Source organism: Poecile atricapillus, chromosome 26, assembly GCF_030490865.1.
Source record: "Poecile atricapillus isolate bPoeAtr1 chromosome 26, bPoeAtr1.hap1, whole genome shotgun sequence".
NCBI lineage: Eukaryota > Metazoa > Chordata > Aves > Passeriformes > Paridae > Poecile > Poecile atricapillus.
In genome coordinates this window covers 697,741-715,421 of record NC_081274.1, presented here as the reverse complement: position 1 = coordinate 715,421, position 17,681 = coordinate 697,741, and the positions used below count along the sequence as shown (strand labels likewise).

General features: G+C 54.5%; 2 protein-coding genes across 3 annotated transcripts; both read left to right on the top strand.

The window, feature by feature from the left end:
* Window positions 1-58: 58 nt before the first annotated feature.
* PFDN6 (prefoldin subunit 6) lies at window positions 59-4,748 on the top strand. Its single transcript, XM_058857592.1, has 5 exons — window positions 59-155; window positions 941-1,011; window positions 1,439-1,509; window positions 2,658-2,782; window positions 4,541-4,748. The coding sequence occupies exons 2-5, from the start codon at window positions 948-950 to the stop codon at window positions 4,638-4,640; spliced, it is 360 nt and encodes a 119-aa protein (XP_058713575.1). The 5' UTR covers window positions 59-155; window positions 941-947; the 3' UTR covers window positions 4,641-4,748.
* Window positions 4,749-7,855: 3,107 nt separating this feature from the next.
* Window positions 7,856-17,540, top strand: TAPBP (TAP binding protein). Of its 2 annotated transcripts, XM_058857421.1 has the most exons (8): window positions 7,993-8,046; window positions 9,180-9,362; window positions 11,387-11,602; window positions 12,834-13,078; window positions 13,494-13,623; window positions 14,218-14,337; window positions 14,452-15,135; window positions 16,914-17,540. In XM_058857421.1, exons 1-8 carry the CDS (start codon window positions 8,019-8,021, stop codon window positions 17,018-17,020), a joined length of 1,713 nt encoding a protein of 570 aa, XP_058713404.1. In that variant the 5' UTR covers window positions 7,993-8,018; the 3' UTR covers window positions 17,021-17,540. The 2 variants fall into 2 exon arrangements, with proteins under 2 accessions (XP_058713403.1, XP_058713404.1); XM_058857420.1 differs by having other exon boundaries at window positions 7,856-8,046; window positions 14,218-15,135.
* Window positions 17,541-17,681: the final 141 nt, after the last annotated feature.

Here is a 17,681-nt window from a genome sequence, read left to right as displayed (position 1 = left end):
GTCCTTTATCACCATATATGGGATAAATTACCATATATGGTAATAAAGGGGCGTGGTTTAAGTTCACGGGGCGGGGTTTAGGGCGCGTCCTGCGCGTGCGCGGCGCGTTGGGGGCGTGGCCTGGGAGCGTTGGGGACGCGCGCGGAGAGCCGAGGGTGAGGAACGGGGAAATTTGGGGGAAATTTGAGGAGGATTTGGGGGTCGGCGAGGGAATTTGGGGGGATCCCGGAGGGCTCTTCTGGGGGCACGAGGGAATTTGGGGTTTCCGGGAAGATTTAGGGTGGTCCTGAGGTGATTTAGGGAGTCCTGAGGAGGATTTGGGGATCCTGAGGGGATTTGGGAATTATGAGGGGAATTTGGGAATCCTGAGGGGAACTGGGGAGTTCTGAGGGGGATTTAGGGTTCCTGAGGGGATTTAGAGGGTTCTGAGAGGGATTTAGAGGGTCTTGAGGGAAATTTGAGGGTCCTGAGGATGATTTGGGAATCCTGAGGGGATTTGGGGAGTTCTGAGGGGGATTTAGGGGTCCTGAGGGGATTTAGGGCGTCTTGAGGGGATTTAGAGGATTCTGAGGGGGATTTGAGGGTCCTGAGGGGAATTTGAGGGTCCTGAGGGGGGATTTGGGAATCCCGAGGGGATTTGGGGAGTCCTGAGGGGAATTTGAGGGTTCTGAGGGGAATTTGAGGGTTCTGAGGGGAATTTGGGGGGCCCTGAGGGGATTTAGGGGGTCTTGAGGGAGCTTTGAGGGTCCTGAGGGGAATTTGGGAATCCTGAGGGGAATTAGGGAGTCCTGAGGGAGTTTTGGGGAGGTCCTGGAAGGGTTTGGAGGGACTTGTGGAGGATTTTGGGGGGTCTGGGGGGATTTTTGGGGGCTCTTTAGGGTTTGGGGGGGTCCCTGAGGTGGGTGGTGACCCCAAATCCCCTTCCCCACCCCAAAAAAAGCCCCCCCATGGCGGAGACACTGCAGAAGAAGCTCCAGGGGGAGCTGGAGAAATATCAGCAGTTACAAAAAGGTAAAAAAAAATTCCCAAAACGGCCCAAAAATCCTCCTGGGACCCCCAAAACCTCCCCAAAAACCTCTTAAATTCCCCCTGGGACCGCAAAATCTTCCCCAAAAAAACCCTGGGACTCCCAAAGTTCCTCAAATGCCCCCAAAACCCCCTGGGACCCCAAAAACCTCCCCAAAAACCTCTCAAATTCCACCTGGGACCCCAAAATCTCCCCCCCAAAAAATCTTGGGGCCCCTAAAGCTCCTCAAATGCCCCCAAAACCCCCTGGGACCCCAAAAACCTCCCCAAAATCCCCGAATCCCTCCCCTAAAACCTCTTGAGACCCCCCCAAAATCCTCCCAGGACTCCCCCAGACCCCTCAGGTTTTGGGGGGGGCTCTGGCCTGGTTTTGGGGTCCCCCCTGAGCCCAAATTTTGGGGTCCCCCCTCAGAGCTGGGCCGGGCGGTGGCGGCGAGGCAGAAACTGGAGACGCAGCTGACGGAGAACAACATCGTGCAAGAGGTGAGGGAACCCCCAAAAACTGCCCCAAAAATTCCTTAAAACTGCCCCAAAACTGCCCCAAAAATTCCTGAAAATCAGCCCAAAAACTGCCCCAAAAATTCCTGAAAATCAGCCCAAAAACTGCCCCAAAAATTCCTGAAAATCAGCCCAAAAACTGCCCCAAAAAAAATTCTGAAAAGCAGCCCAAAAACTGCCCCAAATATCCTGAAAATGTCCCAAAAGTGCCCCCAAAAATCCCCTGAAACTGCCCCAAAAATCTCCTAAAATTGCCCCAAATATCCTCAAAAAAATCTCCCAAAACTGCCTCAAAAATCCTCAAAAAATTCCCTCAAAATTTCCCCAAATATACCAAAAAATCTCCCAAAATTGCCCCAAATATTCTCAAAAAAAAATTACCAAAATTGCCCCAAAAATCCTCAAAAAAACCTCCCAAAATTGCCTCAAAACTGCCCCAAAAATCCCCTGAAACTTCCCCAAATATCCTCAAAAAAATCTCCCAAAATTGCCCCAAATATCCTCAAAAAAATCTCCCAAAATTGGATCAAAAATGCCTGAAAATGCCCCAAAAATCCCCCAAAAATCACTCAAAAACACCCCAAAAAATAACCCAAAAATATCCAAATCCCAACCCAAAATCCCCTAAAAATCCCCCAAAAATCCCTAAAAAATCCCAAAATTCAAGAGACTCCAAATCTCCCCCAAAATCCTCTTTTTCCCCCTCAAAAATCACTTTTTCCCCCCTAAATTCCTGCATTTTCCTTCCAAAATCGAATTTTTTCCACCCCAAATCCTCTTTTTTTCACCCAAAATCCTCTTTTTTTCCCCAAATCCTTTTTATTCCCAAATCTCTTTTCCCAAATCCCTCTTTTCCCTTCCAAAATCCCTTTTTTTCACCCAAAATCCCTTTTACCTTCCAAAATCCAATTTTTTTTACCCAAAATCCCATTTTTTCCCCCCAAAATCCAATTTTTTACCCAAAAATCCCATTTTCCCCCCCAATCCAATTTTTCCCCCCAAATCCCATTTTTCCCTCCCAAATCCAAATTTTTTTACCCCCAAATCCCATTTTTTTCCCCAAAATCCCATTTTTTCCCCCCAAATCCCAATTTTTTACCCAAAATCCCATTTTTTCCCCCCAATTCCTGCAGGAACTGAACCTTCTGGATGATTCCAACACCATTTTTAAGCTTTTGGGCCCCGTTTTGGTGAAGCAGGAGCTGGAGGAGGCCAAAAACACCGTGGGAAAACGGCTGGAATACATCTCCGGGGAAATGTGGGTTTGGGGGGAAAAAGGGGGAAAATGGGAAAAAAAGGGGGGGAAAAATGGGAAAAAACGGGGGAAAGTGGGGAAAAAATAGGGGAAAAAATGAAATAAAATGGGGAAAAAAGAGAGGGAAAATGGGGGGGAAAATGGGAAAAAAAAGGGGGGGAAATGGGGGGAAAAATGGGAAGAAATTGGGAAAAAAGGGGGGAAAAATGGGGAAAAATCTGAGGTAAAAATGGGAAAAAATGCAGGAAAAGGGGGAAAAAATAGGTGAAAAATGGGGGGAAAAAATGGGAAAAAATGCAGGAAAAGGGGGAAAAAATAGGTGAAAAATGGGGAGAAAAAATGGGAAAAAATGCAGGAAAAGGGGGAAAAATCTGGGGGGAAAAAATGCAGGAAAATGGGGAAAAAGATAGGGGAAAAAATGAGGAAAAATGGGAAAAAAATGCAGGAAAAGGGGGAAAAATCTGGGGGAAAAGGGGGAAAAATGGGGGAAAAAAAGAGGGAAAATGGGGAAAAAATGAGGAAAAATTGGGGAAAAAAAGGCGGGAAAATGAGGGAAAAAGGGGGGGAAAACAGTGAAAAATGGGGGGAAAACGGGGAAAAATCTGGGGAAAAAAATGGGAAAAAATACAGGAAAAGGGGGGAAAAATTGGGAAAAAATAGGAGAGAAAATGAGGAAAAATGGGAAAAAAAGGGGGGGAATGGGGAAAAAATAGGGAAAAAATGGGGAATAAAAGGGAGGAAAAAAGGCAGGAAAAGGGAGGAAAAATGGGGAAAAAATAGGAGAAAAAAATGAGGAAAAAAATGCAGGAAAAGGGAAAAAATGGGGGAAAATGGGAAAAAATAGGGGAAAAAATGGGGAAAAATGAGAAAAAAAATGCAGGAAAAGGGGGGAAAATGGGGAAAAAATGCAGGAAAAGGGTGAAAAATCTGGGGAAAAAAGAGGAAAAATGGGGAAAAATAGGGAGAAAAATGGGAAAAAATAGGGGAAAAAATGGGGAATAAAAGGGAGGAAAAAATGCAGGAAAAAGGGAGAAAAATGGGGAAAAAATAGGGGGAAAAATGGGGGGGGAAATGCAGGAAAAGGGGGAAAAACCTGGGGGGAAAAAATGGGGAAAAATTGGGGGAAAAAGGCAGGAAAAAGGGGGGGAAATGGGAAAAAAATAGGGGAAAAATGGGGGAAAATAATGGAAAAAATGCCGGAAAAGGGAGAGAAATCTGGGGGAAAAAATGGGGGGAAAATGGGAGAAAAATGAGGAAAAATGGGGAAAAAATTGGGGAAAAAAGGCGGGAAAATGAGGGAAAAAGGTGGGGAAAAATGGGGAAAAAACAGGGAAAAATGGGGGAAAATGCAGGAAAAATGCAGGAAAAGGAGGAAAAAATGGGGAAAAATTAGGGGGGAAAATGGGGAAAAAAGAGGGGGAAAATAGGGAAAAATTGGGGAAAAAAGGCGGGGAAATGAGGGAAAAAAGGGAAATTAAAAATGCAGGAAAATGGGAAAAAATGGGGAAAAAACAGGAGAAAAAATGGGAAAATGAGGGAAAAATTAGGGGATAAAATGCAGGAAAATTGGGAAAAAAACGGGAAGGAAAATGGGAGAAAAATGGGGAAAAATGTGGGAAAAATGGGAAAAAATGGTAAAAAAAGAGCAAAAAATGGGGGGAATAAGTGGAATTCCCATTTTTCACCTTAAAAATCCTGTTTTTTACCCTGAAATTCCCATTTTTTCACCCAAAAATTCCCATTTTTCACCCCAAAATTCAGGAAGCGCTACGAGCAGCAGATGCAGGATCTGGAGCGGCGCTCGGAGCAGCAGCGGGAAGTGCTGGGGAAACTCCAGCAGGAATTGCAGGCTAAACCCTGAACATCCCAAAATTTTTTTGGGAACAACCCCTCATTCCCAAAAAAAAAAAAAATCCTTGGATTCTTCAAATTCCCCAAAAAAAATTCCCATTAAATCCCACCAAACCGACCCGAAATGCGGATTTTTATCCGACGGCGGCGCTGAATTTTCACCTGGGGTGGGGTTTGGGGTGGTTCTGAGCTCCCAAAATTTTGGGGATGTTCCTCAAAATCTTCTGATTCATCCCTGAAACCCCCAAATCCCAAAAATTCCCGAGAAATTTGGGCTGAATCCACCAAAATCTTGGAATTTGGAGACAAAGGGGGCGTGGTCAAACCCAATGGGCGTGGTCGATTTCCATATATGGAAATGGGGCGTGGCCAATTGGGTCACGTGGGAATTCGGGGTGAGGGGGCGGGGCCGGAATCCCTGAGGGGAATTTTGGGGCCATTTTGGCGCCGTTTGGGGCAGATTTGGATTCAAGGGCGTGACTGGAGCCTCTGAGGGGAATTTTTGGGGTCCCTGAGGGGGAATTTTGGGTCTTGGACATGGCAAAAGCCCCTGAGAGAAATTTTGAGGTGATTTGGGTGAATTTGTGTGGATTTTGGGACAATTTTGGGGCGGTTTGTGGCAGATTTGGACTCGGGGCCATGAGCGGAGCCTCTGAGGGGGAAATTTTGGGGCTCCCTGAGGGCTTGGCTGGGAATTTTTGGGGTCCCTGAAGGGGAATTTTGGGGTTTTTGGACGTGGCCAAATCCTCTGAGAGAAATTTTGGGGTGAATTTGGGTGATTTTGGGTGAATTTTGGGGGGTTTGGGGGTAAATTTGATCTTGGGGGCGAGGCCAGAGCTCTGTGGGCGTAACTGGAGCCTCTGAGGGGGAAATTTTGGGGGTCCCTGAGGGCTTAACCTGGAATTTTTGGGGTCTCTGAGGGAGAATTTTGGTGTCTTGGGCATGGCCGAAACCTCTGAGAGAAATCTGGGGTGAATTTGGGTAAATTTGGGGCGATTTTGGGGGTAAATTTGAGCTTGGGGGCGAGGCCAGAGCTCTGTGGGCGTGACCGGAGCCTCTGAGGGGGAAATTTTGGGGGTCCCTGAGGGCTTGACCGGGAATTCTTGGGGTCCCTGAGGGGGAATTTTGGGGTCTTGGACATGGCTGAATCCCCTGAGAGGAATTTTGGGGTGATTTTGGGTGAATTTTAGAGAATTTGGGGTCAGATTTGAGCTTGGGGGCGAGGCCAGAGCTCTGTGGGCGTGACCGGAGCCTCTGAGGGGGAAATTTTGGGGGTCCCTGAGGGCTTAACCTGGAATTTTTGGGGGTCCCTGAGGGAGAATTTTGGTGTCTTGGACATGGCCGAAACCTCTGAGAGGAATTTTGGGGTGAATTTGTGTGAATTTGGGGCGGTTTTGAGGGTTTTGGAGTCAGATTTGAGCTTGGGGGCGAGGCCAGAGCTCTGTGGGCGTGACGAGAGCCTCTGAGGGGGAAATTTTGGGGGTCCCTGAGGGTTTAACATAGAATTTTTGGGGTCCCTGAGGGGGAATTTTGGTGTCTTTGGCATGGCTGAATCCCCTGAGAGAAATTTTGGGGTGAATTTGGGGGATTTTGGGGCAGATTTGGGCTTGGGGGCGAGGCCAGAGCTCTGTGGGCGTGACCGGAGCCTCTGAGGGGGAAATTTTGGGGGTCCCTGAGGGGAAATTTTGGGGTCTTGGACATGGCTGAATCCCCTGAGAGGAATTTTGGGGTGATTTTGGGTGAATTTGGGACAATTTTGGGGTCAGATTTGAGCTTGGGGGCGAGGCCAGAGCTCTGTGGGCGTGACCGGAGCCTCTGAGGGGGAAATTTTGGGGGTCCCTGAGGGCTTGACCGGGAATTTTTGGGGTCCCTGAGGGGGAATTTTGGGGTCTTGGACATGGCTGAATCCCCTGAGAGAAATTTGGGGTGAATTTGGATGAATTTGGGGCGGTTTTGAGGGTTTTGGAGTCAGATTTGAGCTTGGGGGCGAGGCCAGAGCTCTGTGGGCGTGACGAGAGCCTCTGAGGGGGAAATTTTGGGGGTCCCTGAGGGTTTAACATGGAATTTTTGGGGTCCCTGAGGGGGAATTTTTAAGTTTTGGGCATGGCCGAATCCTCTGAGAGGAATTTTGGGGTGAATTTGTGTGAATTTGGGGCGGTTTTGAGGGTTTTGGAGTCAGATTTGAGCTTGGGGGCGAGGCCAGAGCTCTGTGGGCGTGACCGGAGTCTCTGAGGGGGAAATTTTGGGGGTCCCTGAGGGCTTGACCGGGAATTTTTGGGGTCCCTGAGGGGAAATTTTGGGGTCTTGGACATGGCTGAATCCCCTGAGAGGAATTTTGGGATGATTTTGGGTGAATTTTGGAGAATTTGGGGTCAGATTTGAGCTTGGGGGCGAGGCCAGAGCTCTGTGGGCGTGACCGGAGCCTCTGAGGGGGAAATTTTGGGGGTCCATGGGGGCTTAACCTAAAATTTTTGGGGTCCCTGAGGGAGAATTTTGGTGTCTTGGGCATGGCCGAAACCTCTGAGAGAAATTTGGGGTGAATTTGTGTGAATTTGGGGCGGTTTTGGGGGTTTTGGAGTCAGATTTGAGCTTGGCGGCGTGAGCAGAGCCTCTGAGGGGGAAATTTTGGGGGTCCCTGAGGGCTTGACCGGGAATTTTTGGGGTCCCTGAGGGGAAATTTTGGGGTCTTGGACATGGCCGAATCCCCTGAGAGAAATTTGGGGTGAATTTGTATGAATTTGGGGCGGTTTTGAGGGTTTTGGAGTCAGATTTGAGCTTGGGGGCGAGGCCAGAGCTCTGTGGGCGTGACGAGAGCCTCTGAGGGGAAATTTTGGGGGTCCCTGAGGGTTTAACATGGAATTTTTGGGGTCCCTGAGGGGGAATTTTTAAGTTTTGGGCATGGCCGAATCCTCTGAGAGAAATTTTGGGGTGAATTTGTGTGAATTTGGGGCGATTTTGGGGTCAGATTTGAGCTTGGGGGCGAGGCCAGAGCTCTGCGGGCGTGACGAGAGCCTCTGAGGGGGAAATTTTGGGGGTCCATGGGGGCTTAACCTAAAATTTTTGGGGTCCCTGAGGGGGAATTTTGGTGTCTTGGGCATGGCTGAATCCCCTGAGAGAAATTTTGGGGTGAATTTGGGGGATTTTGGGGCAGATTTGGGCTTGGGGGCGAGGCCAGAGCTCTGTGGGCGTGACCGGAGCCTCTGAGGGGGAAATTTTGGGGGTCCCTGAGGGCTTGACCGGGAATTTTTGGGGGTCCCTGAGGGGAATTTTGGTGTCTTGGGCATGGCCGAATCCTCTGAGAGAAATTTTGGGGTGAATTTGGGTAAATTTGGGCGGTTTTGGGGGGTTTTTGAAGCAGTGGGCGTGTCCTGAAGCGAAAGCGAAAGCGATGGCGGGAGTGCGGCTCGACCTGGCGGGTGAGGAGCTTAAAAAAACTTAAAATTTATCTAAAAAACCCCAAAATCTCGACCCCCCCAAATCCTTCCGACCCCAAATCACTGCGGATCCCATCCCTGAACCCCCAAATCCTACAAAATTCTCTATAAATCCTGGGAAATCCCCAAAATCGGCGCCTCCGAGTTCTTTTTTCCTCCTCCTCACAAATAAAAACCTCCCCAAATCCCCCCGGGATTCCCCAAAATCTCCCCAGGACCCCCCAGATGCCCCCCAAACCCTTCCAGGACCCCCCCAAATTCCCCCAAGACTCTCCAAATCTCCCCCATATTCACCCAAACCCCCCCAAGACCCCCAAACGCCCCCAAATCCCCCACAAACCCCCCCAAATCTCCCCCAAATCTCCCCCAGACCCCTCCAAGACCCTCCCAAACCCTCCCCAAATCCCCCCGAACCCCTCCAAATCCCCCCAGGACCCCCCAAATCCCCCCCAACCCCTCCAAGACCCCCCCAAATCCCCCCAGGACCCCCCAAATCCCCCCAAACCCCTCCAAGACCCCCCAAATTCACCCCAAGACCCCCCCAAACCCTCCCTAAATCCCCCCAGGACCCCCCAACCCCCCCCAAACCCCTCCAAGACCCCCTAAATCTCCCCAAATCCCTCCAGGACCCCCCAAACCCTCCCCAAGACCCCCCAAATCCTCCCAGGACCCCCCAAATCCCCCCAGATCCCCCCAGGACCCCCCAACCCCCCCCAAATCCCCCCAAACCCCTCTGAGATCCCCCCAAACCCTCCCCCAGACACCCCAAATCCCCCCAGGAGCCTCCAAACCCCCACAAATCCCCCCCAAATCCCCTCAAACCCCCCCCAAATCTCCCCCAAACCCTTCCCAAGACCCCCCAAATCCCCCCAAACCCCCCCAAATCTCCCCCAAACCCCTCCAAGACCCCCCCAAATCTCCCCCAACTCCCCCCAAATCCCCCCAAACCCCTCCAAGACCCCCCCAAATCCCCCCAAACCCCTCCAACACCCCCCAGATCCCCCCAAACCCCCCCAAATCTCCCCCAAACCCCTCCAAGACCCCCCCAACTCCCCCCAAATCCCCCCAAATTCACCCCAAGACCCCCCCCAAACCCCATTTTTTCCCCTCCCCAGCTCTGCTGCTGATTTGGGGAGGGGTCGCTGTTTTTGGGGTGCCCCCCCCCCGCACCCTGCGCTGCCTCCTGCTGGACGAGAGGGGCTCCCCCTCCCCCCACCCCGCCCTGCTGAGGATTTTGGGGGGTCCCGAGACCCCCGAGACCCCCCGGGACAACCCCGAGTTCACCTTTGACGTCACCGGTAGGAGACCCCCACCCAAATTCCGGGGGGATCCCGGGATTTGGGGGGGAATTTGGGGTTTTTTGGGCGATTTTTGGGGTTTTTGGGGTTTTTTGGGGTGGATTTTGAGGTTTTTTTGGGGTTTTTTGGGTTTTTTGGGGTGGATTTTGGGGTTTTTGGGCGATTTTTGGGGTTTTTTGGGGTGGATTTTGGGGTTTTTTGGGGTGGATTTTGGGGGTTTTTTGGGGTGAATTTTGGGGCTTTTTTGGGCGATTTTTGGGGTTTTTGGGGTTTTTTGGGGTGGATTTTGGGGTTTTTTGGGGTGGATTTTGGGGTTTTTTGGGGTTTTTTGGGGTGGATTTTGGGGTTTTTTGGGGTGGATTTTGGGGTTTTTTTGGGCGATTTTTGGGGTTTTTTGGGGTGGGTTTTGGGGGTTTTTGGGGTGGATTTTGGGGGTTTTTTGGGTTTTTTTGGGGTGGATTTTGGGGGTTTTTTGGGGGATTTTTGGGGTTTTTTGGGGTGGATTTTGGGGGTTTTTGGGCGATTTTTGGGGTTTTTGGGGTGGATTTTGGGGTTTTTGGGGGAGATTTTTGGGGGATTTTTAGGGTTTTTTGGGGTGGATTTTGGGGGTTTTTTGGGCGATTTTTGGGGTTTTTGGGGTTTTTTGGGGTGGATTTTGGGGGTTTTTTGGGCGATTTTTGGGGTTTTTGGGGGGGGATTTTGGGGGGGGTTTGGGTTTTTTGGGGGGGATTTTGGGGGGGTTTTGTTTTTTTGGGGGGGAAATTTTGGGGTTTTTTGGGGAAATTTTTGGGGTATTTTGGGGGGGTTTTGGGGTTTTTGGGGGAGATTTTTGGGGGTTTTTTGGGGTAGGTTTTGAGGGGGTTTGGGGGAGATTTTGGGGTTTTTTTTGGGGGGGGGTTGGGATGGCTTTTGGGGGGGTTGGGGCGATTTTTGGGGTTTTTGGGAGTTTTTTTGGGATGGATTTTGGGGCGATTTTGGGGTTTTTTTTAGGGGGGGTTCAGGGGGTTTTGGGGGAGATTTTGGGGGTGATTTTTGGGGTTTTTGGGGGGGGATTTTCAGGGGGGTTTGGGGGAGATTTTGGGGTTTTTTGGGGGTTTTGGGGTGGATTTTGAGGAGATTTTTGGGGATTTTTTGGGGTGGATTTTAAGGGGGTTTGGGGGAGATTTTTGGGGGTTTTTGGGGGTGGATTTTGAGGGAGATTTTGGGGTTTTTTGGAGTGGATTTTGAGGGGGTTTGGGGGTGATTTTTGGGGTTTTTGGGGGGGATTTTTAGGGAGATTTTGGAGTGGATTTTAAGGGGGTTTTTGGGGCATTTTTGGGTTTTTTTAGGGGGGTTTAGGGTGGATTTTGGGGCGATTTGGGGGGGATTTGGGGGATTTTGAGGAGGTTTTGAGAGATTTTGGGGTGGTTTTGGGGCATTTCGGGGAGGATTTGAGGGTTTTCGTGCCACTTTCATTATTTTTGGGTGCGTTTTTGATGCCATTTCTGCCACTTTCATTATTTTTGTGACCATTTTAATGCCTTTTCTGCCACTTTTGGGGGGTCATGGGGGTTTTTGTGGCACTTTTGAGGGTGTTTGGGGCAACTTTGGGAGGATTTGGGGGTTTGGGGGGCACTTTTGCTATTTTTGTGACCATTTTGACACCTTTTATGCCACTTTTAATATTTTTGTGACCATTTTAACGCCGTTTCTGCCACTTTTGGGAGTTCATGGGGGTTTTTGTGACACTTTTGCTAATTTTGAGGGCATTTTTGAGGCTCTTTCTGCCACTTTCATTATTTTTGTGACCATTTTAATGCCGTTTCTGCCACTTTTGGGGGGTCATGGGGGTTTTTGGGGCACTTTTGAGGCTGTTTTGGGCAACTTTGGGAGGATTTGGGGGTTTTTGTGCCACTTCCATTATTTTTGGGACCATTTTAACACCGTTTATTCCACTTTCATTATTTTTGGGACCACTTTAACCCCATTTCTGCCACTTTTTCAACCATCCCCACCTCACCCTCCCCTCTTTTTTTCCCCCACAGACCCCTTGGGTTTCCTGAAGGATTTTTGGGGTCCCTCCCGCTGCGAGCTGAGCCCCACGGCCCCTCTGCCACCACCCCCCGGCCCCGGGATGTCCCCAAAGTGTCCCCAAGGCCAGCGCTGGTGGCTCCTGGCCCTGGGGACCCCCGAGGGGGCGGGGACGGCGCTGCTGCGGCAGTGGGGGAGGGGAGAGCCCCGAGACCCCCCCCGGCTCGACGGTGAGAGGTGGGGGAGGGGCACGGCGGTGCCACCTCCTGCTGCTGTCCCCAAGTGTCCCCAAGTCCTTTCTGGGTGTCCCCAGGTGTCCCCAAGCCCACTCCTGGTGTCCCCAAGTGTCCCTTGTGGTGTCCCCAAGTCCCTTCTGGTGTCCCCAGGTGTCCCCAACCTTGCTCCTGGTGTCCCCAAGTCCCTTCTGGGTGTCCCCAAGTCTGTTCCTGGTGTCCCCAAGACCCTTCTGGGTGTCCCCAAGTCCTTTCTGGGTGTCCCCAAGCCCCTTCTGGGTGTCCCCAAGTTCCTTCTGGTGTCCCCAAGACCCTTCTGGATGTCCCCAGGTGTCCCCAGCCCCAGTCCTGGTGTCCCCAAGCCTCTCCTGGGTGTCCTCAAGCCCCTTCTGGGTGTCCCAAAGCCCCTTCTGGGTGTCCCCAACCCCATTCTTGGTGTCCCCAAGTGTCCCCAAGTCCTTTCTGGGTGTCCCCAGGTGTCCCCAACCCTGCTCCTGGTGTCCCCAAGTCCTTTCTGGGTGTCCCCAGACCCCTTCTGGGTGTCCCCAAGCCTCTTCTGGGTGTCCCCAAGCCCATCCTCAGTGTCCACAGGTGTCCCCAACCCCATTCTTGATGTCCCCAAGCCCCTTCTGGGTGTCCCCAAGCCTCTTCTGGGTGTCCCCAAGCCCCTTCTGGTGTCCCCCAGCCTATTCCTGGTGTCCCTAGGTGTCCCCAACCCCATTCTCAGTGTTCCCAACCCCATTCTCGCCATCCCCAACCCCATTCTTGGTGTCCCCAGGTGTCCCCAACCCCATTCTGGGTGTCCCCAAGTGTCCCCAACCCAGCTCCTGGTGTCCCCAAGCCCCTTCTGGCTGTCCCCAAGTCCCTTCTGGCTGTCCCCAAGTCCCTTCTGGCTGTCCTCAACCCCATTCCTGATGTCCCCAAGCCCCTTCTTGGTGTCCCCAAGTGTCCCCAACCCCATTCTGGGTGTCCCCAAGTGTCCCCAACCCTGCTCCTGGTGTCCCCAAGCCCCTCCTGGTGTCCCCAAGCCCCTCCTGGTGTCCCCAACCCCATTCTCAGTGTTGCCAACCCCATTCTCGCTGTCCCCAACCCCATTCCTGATGTCCCCAACCCCATTCCTGATGTCCCCAAGCCCATCCTCAGTGTCCCCAAGCCCATCCCCGCTGTTCCCAACCCTGTCCCTTCTGTCCCCAACCCCCACCTCCCCCTAACTCCCCTCCCCCCACAGTCTCCCTGTTCATCTCCACGCTGACCCCCAACATCCGCGGCCTCCTGGGGACCCCCCAGAGCCTCCACTGCGCCTTCGCCCCCTCCGAGGGTCCCTTCGGCCTCCAGTGGCTTCACCAGAGCCGGGGCCACACCCGGCACCTCCTGACCTTCGACTCCGCCACCTCCCGCGTCACCGGCGCCGCCCCGGGGGTCCTGCTGTTCCTGGGGGACCGGGACCACCCCCCTGATTTGGGGGACACCCAGGTGGGTGGGGTGGGGGAGGGGATGGGGGGGGTTCCTTGAGGGGTTGGGTCCTCCTGGCCACCAGGGGGTGTTGTGGGTGTGGGACTGTGTCAGTCCTCCCAGCCACCAGGGGGCGCCACAGTGATGGAATTGTGTCAGTCCTCCCAGCCACCAGGGGGCGCCACAGTGATGGAATTGTGTCAGTCCTCCAAGCCACCAGGGGGCGCCACAGTCATGGAACTGTGTCAGTCCTCCAGGCCACCAGGGGGCGCCACAATCATGGAACTGTCTCAGTCCTCCAGGCCGCAAGGGGGCGCCAGTCATGGAACTGTGTCAGTCCTCCCAGCCACCAGGGGGCGCCAGTCATGGAACTGTCTCAGTCCTCCCGGCCACCAGGGGGCGCCACTGACTCTGAACCTCTCCTTGTTCCTCCCAGCCACCAGGGGGCACCCTGGAGGTGTCGCTGCAGCTGCCGTCGCTCTCGGTGCCCGATGATGGCTCTTTCGTCTGCTCCGTGACCACGCCCCTGGGGCAGGTGCAGCAGGTGCTGCGGATGAACGTCATTGGTCAGTGCTGGGGATGAACTGGGAGGGACTGGGAAGGGGTGGGAGGACTCCCAGTGGCTCCCAGTATGTCCCAGTATGCCTCTCTATGGTCATACTGGGCTGGGAGAGTTCTGTAGGGTTTGTCTGGGATCATCAGAGGGTCTGGGGGGGCTCCCAGTGGCTCCCAGTATCCCACAAAGGTCGGTACTGGGATGACGAGGGGTCTGGGTGTGTCACTAGGATCCACCGTGGTCCATACTGGATCCATCTGGCCCCCATACCCAGCCCCAGCGCGACTCCCAGTCCCTTCCAGTCCCTCCCAGTTCCCTCCCAGTTCCCTCCCAGTCCATCCCAGTCCCTCCCAGTTCCCTCCCAGTCCATTCTAGTCCCTTCCAGTTCCATCCCAGTCCCCCCCAGTCCCTCCCAGTCCATCCCAGTTCCTCCCAGTTCCATCCCAGTCCATCCTAGTTCCATCCCAGTCCATCCCAGTCCCTCCCAGTCCCCCCCAGTTCCATCCCAGTCCATCCCAGTCCCCCCCAGTTCCATCCCAGTTCCCTCCCAGTTCCATCCCAGTCCCTCCCAGTCCCCCCAGCCAACCTCTCCCCCCATCCCCAGCCCCTCCTCGTGTGTCCCTGGCTCCGGCCGCGCTGTTCCCGGGGGTCCCGGCCGAGCTCCGCTGCGACGCTGTCGGATTCTTCCCTCCGGACGTGGAGATCCGCTGGGAACGGCGGCGCCGGGAGCGGCTCCAGGAGGAACCGGTGGAGCTCACCCAGAGCTCCAAACACCGGGAGCGGCTCCAGGAGGTACCGGTGGAGCTCACCCAGAGCTCCAAACACCGGGAACAGCTCCAGGAGGAACCGGTGGAGCTCACCCAGAGCTCCAAACACTGGGAACAGCTCCAGGAGGTACCGGTGGAGCTCTGGGTGAGCTCCAAACACCAGGAACAGCTCCTGGAGGTACCGGTGGAGCTCAGCCAGAGCTCCAAACACCAGGAACAGCTCCTGGAGGAACCGGTGGAGCTCACCCAGAGCTCCAAACACCAGGAACAGCTCCTGGAGGAACCGGTGGAGCTCACCCAGAGCTCCAAACACCGGGAACAGCTCCAGGAGGAACCGGTGGAGCTCACCCAGAGCTCCAAACACCGGGAGCGGCTCCAGGAGGAACCGGTGGAGCTCACCAGGAGCTCCAAACACCAGGAACAGCTCCAGGAGGAACCGGTGGAGCTCACCAGGAGCTCCAAACACCAGGAACAGCTCCTGGAGGAACCGGTGGAGCTCACCTGGAGCTCCAAACACCAGGAACAGCTCCTGGAGGAACCGGTGGAGCTCACCTGGAGCTCCAAACACCAGGAACAGCTCCTGGAGGTACCGGTGGAGCTCACCTGGAGCTCCGGGCACCGGCGGGCGGCCGATGGGACCTTCAGCCGCGGGGCCGGGCTGCGGGTGACGGCTGCAGAGCTCGGGGACGTCTACAGCTGCCTGGTGACACACCCGGCCTGGGCAACACCGAGGAGGTTCAGCGTGGCTGTGATGGGTGAGGGGACACCTGGGGGACATCTGGGGACATCTGGGGGACACCAGAATGGGGTTGGGGACACCTGGGGACAGCCTTAGGGACATCTGGGGACACCTGGGGACATTGGGGATGGAGTTGGGGACACCTGGGATGGGGTTTGGGGACACCTGGGGACATTGGGGACAGCCCTGGGGACACCTGGGGACATCTGGGGACATCAGGGACTTTGGGGATGGGGGTTGGGGACACCAGAATGGGGTTGGGGATATCTGGGGACACCTGGGGACATTGGGGATGGGGGTTGGGGACACCTGGGGACAGCCTTAGGGACATCTGGGGACACCTGGGGACATCAGGGATGGGGTTGGAGACATTGAGGATGGGGTTGGGGACATCAGGGACATTGGGGACATCTGGGGACACCTGGGATGGGGTTGGGGACACCTGGGGACAGTGGGGATGGAGTTGGGGACACCTGGGATGGGGTTTGGGGACACCTGGGGACATTGGGGACAGCCCTGGGGACATCTGGGGACACCTGGGGACATCAGGGGACACCTGGGATGGGGTTGGGGACACTTGGAGACATCAGGGATGGGGTTGGGGACATCTGGGGACATCAGGAATGGAGTTGGGGACACTTGGGATGGAGTTGGGGACACCTGGGGACATCAGGAATGGAGTTGGGGACACTTGGGATGGGGTTGGGGACATCAGGGATGTGGTTGGGGTCACCAGAATGGAGTTGGGGATACCTGGGGACATTGGGGACACCTGGGGACATTTGGGGACATCTGGGGACACCTGGGGACATTGAGGGCACTTGGGGACACCTGGGGACACCTGAGGACATCTGGGGATGGGGGTTAGGGACACCAAAATGGAGTTGGGGACATCAGGGATAGGGTTGGGGACATTGAGGATGGGGTTGGGGACACCAGAATGGGGTTGGGGACACCTGGGGACATTGGGGACATTGGGGATGGGGGTTGGGGACACCTGGGGACATTTGGGACAGCCCTGGAGACACCTGGGGACATCTGGGGATGGGGTTGGGGACATCTGGGGACAGCCTTAGGGACATCTGGGGACATCTGGGGACACCTGGGATGGGGTTGGGGACACCAGAATGGGGTTGGGGACAGCCCTGGGGACATTGGGGACATTGGGGATGGGGTTTGGTGACACCTGGGGACATTGGGAACAGCCCTAGGGACATTTGGGGACATCTGGGGACATGAGGGACTTTGGGGATGGAGTTGGTGACATCAGAAATGGGCTCGGGGACACCTGGAGACATCAGGGATGGGGTTGGAGACATTGAGGATGGGGTTGGGGACACCTGGGGACATCAGGGAGGGGGGTTGGGGACACCTGGGGACATTTGGGATAGGGTTGGGGACATCAAAAATGGGCTTGAGGACACCTGGGGACATCAGGAACGGGGTTGGGGACACCTGGGATGGGGTTGGGGACACCTGGGGACATTGGGGACAGCCCTGGGGACACCTGGGATGGGGTTGGGGACAGCTGGGGACATTGGGGACACCTGGGGACATTGGGGATGGAGTTGGGGACATCAGGGATGGGCTTGAGGACACCTGGGGACATCAGGGATGGGGGTTGGGGACACCTGAGGACATTGGGGACAGCCTGGGGGACACCTGGGATGGGGTTGGGGACACCTGGAGACATCAGGGACAGGGTTGGGGACATCAGGGATGGTGTTGGGGACACCTGGGACGGGGTTGGGGACACCAGGGGGTGTCACTGACGTGTCCCCAATGTCCCCACAGCCACCCCCGGGCCCAGCGTGGAGGACACGGCGGGGATGGCCTTGGTGGCCTTCGTCATCGCGGGGCTCTGCCTGCGCCTGTGGCCGGCCCCGGTGTGGGGACACTGATGGTGGCGGGAGTTGTTCCGGTGCCGTTATTAATGTTAATTTTTATTAATGTTAATTTTTATTAATTAATGATTTAAAAATTGATTAATTGGATTCGCCAGAAGCCTCGGCGCCATCTTTAATACAGGCAGGTTGTGCCCTCTTTTCCCGCTCGAAATCTCGCGAGGTTTCGCCCGAAGTCTCGCCGTCATCTTTAGTACGGGCGGGTTGTGCCCTTCTTTCCCCGCGCGAAATCTCGCGAGGTTTCGCCCGAAGCCGCGCCGCCATCTTTAGTACGGGCAGGCTTTGCCCTTAAGTAGCGTCCCCTTCTTTTCCCGCGCGAAATCTCGCGAGGTCTCGCTCGAAGCCGCGCCGCCATCTTTACTCCGGGCGGATTTTGCCCTTAAGCCACGCCCTCACTTCCCGCGGGATCTCGCGAGATCTCGCCTTGCCACGTTCCCGGGCTTTTGGAGGTACCGGAACGACCCCGGGAGGGACCCCGCGGATTTTGGGGCGATTTCGGGGGTTTTGAGAGGGTTTTGGGGGGTCCTGGAGGGTGCTGGGGGGGTGGAAAGGGTCAGGGAAAGGGTTTGGGAGGGGTACTGAGAAGGCGGGGTGGGGGTTGGAAGGGTCCTGAGGGGAATCTTGAGGTGGGGGTTGGGGGTCCTGAGGGGTTTGGGAG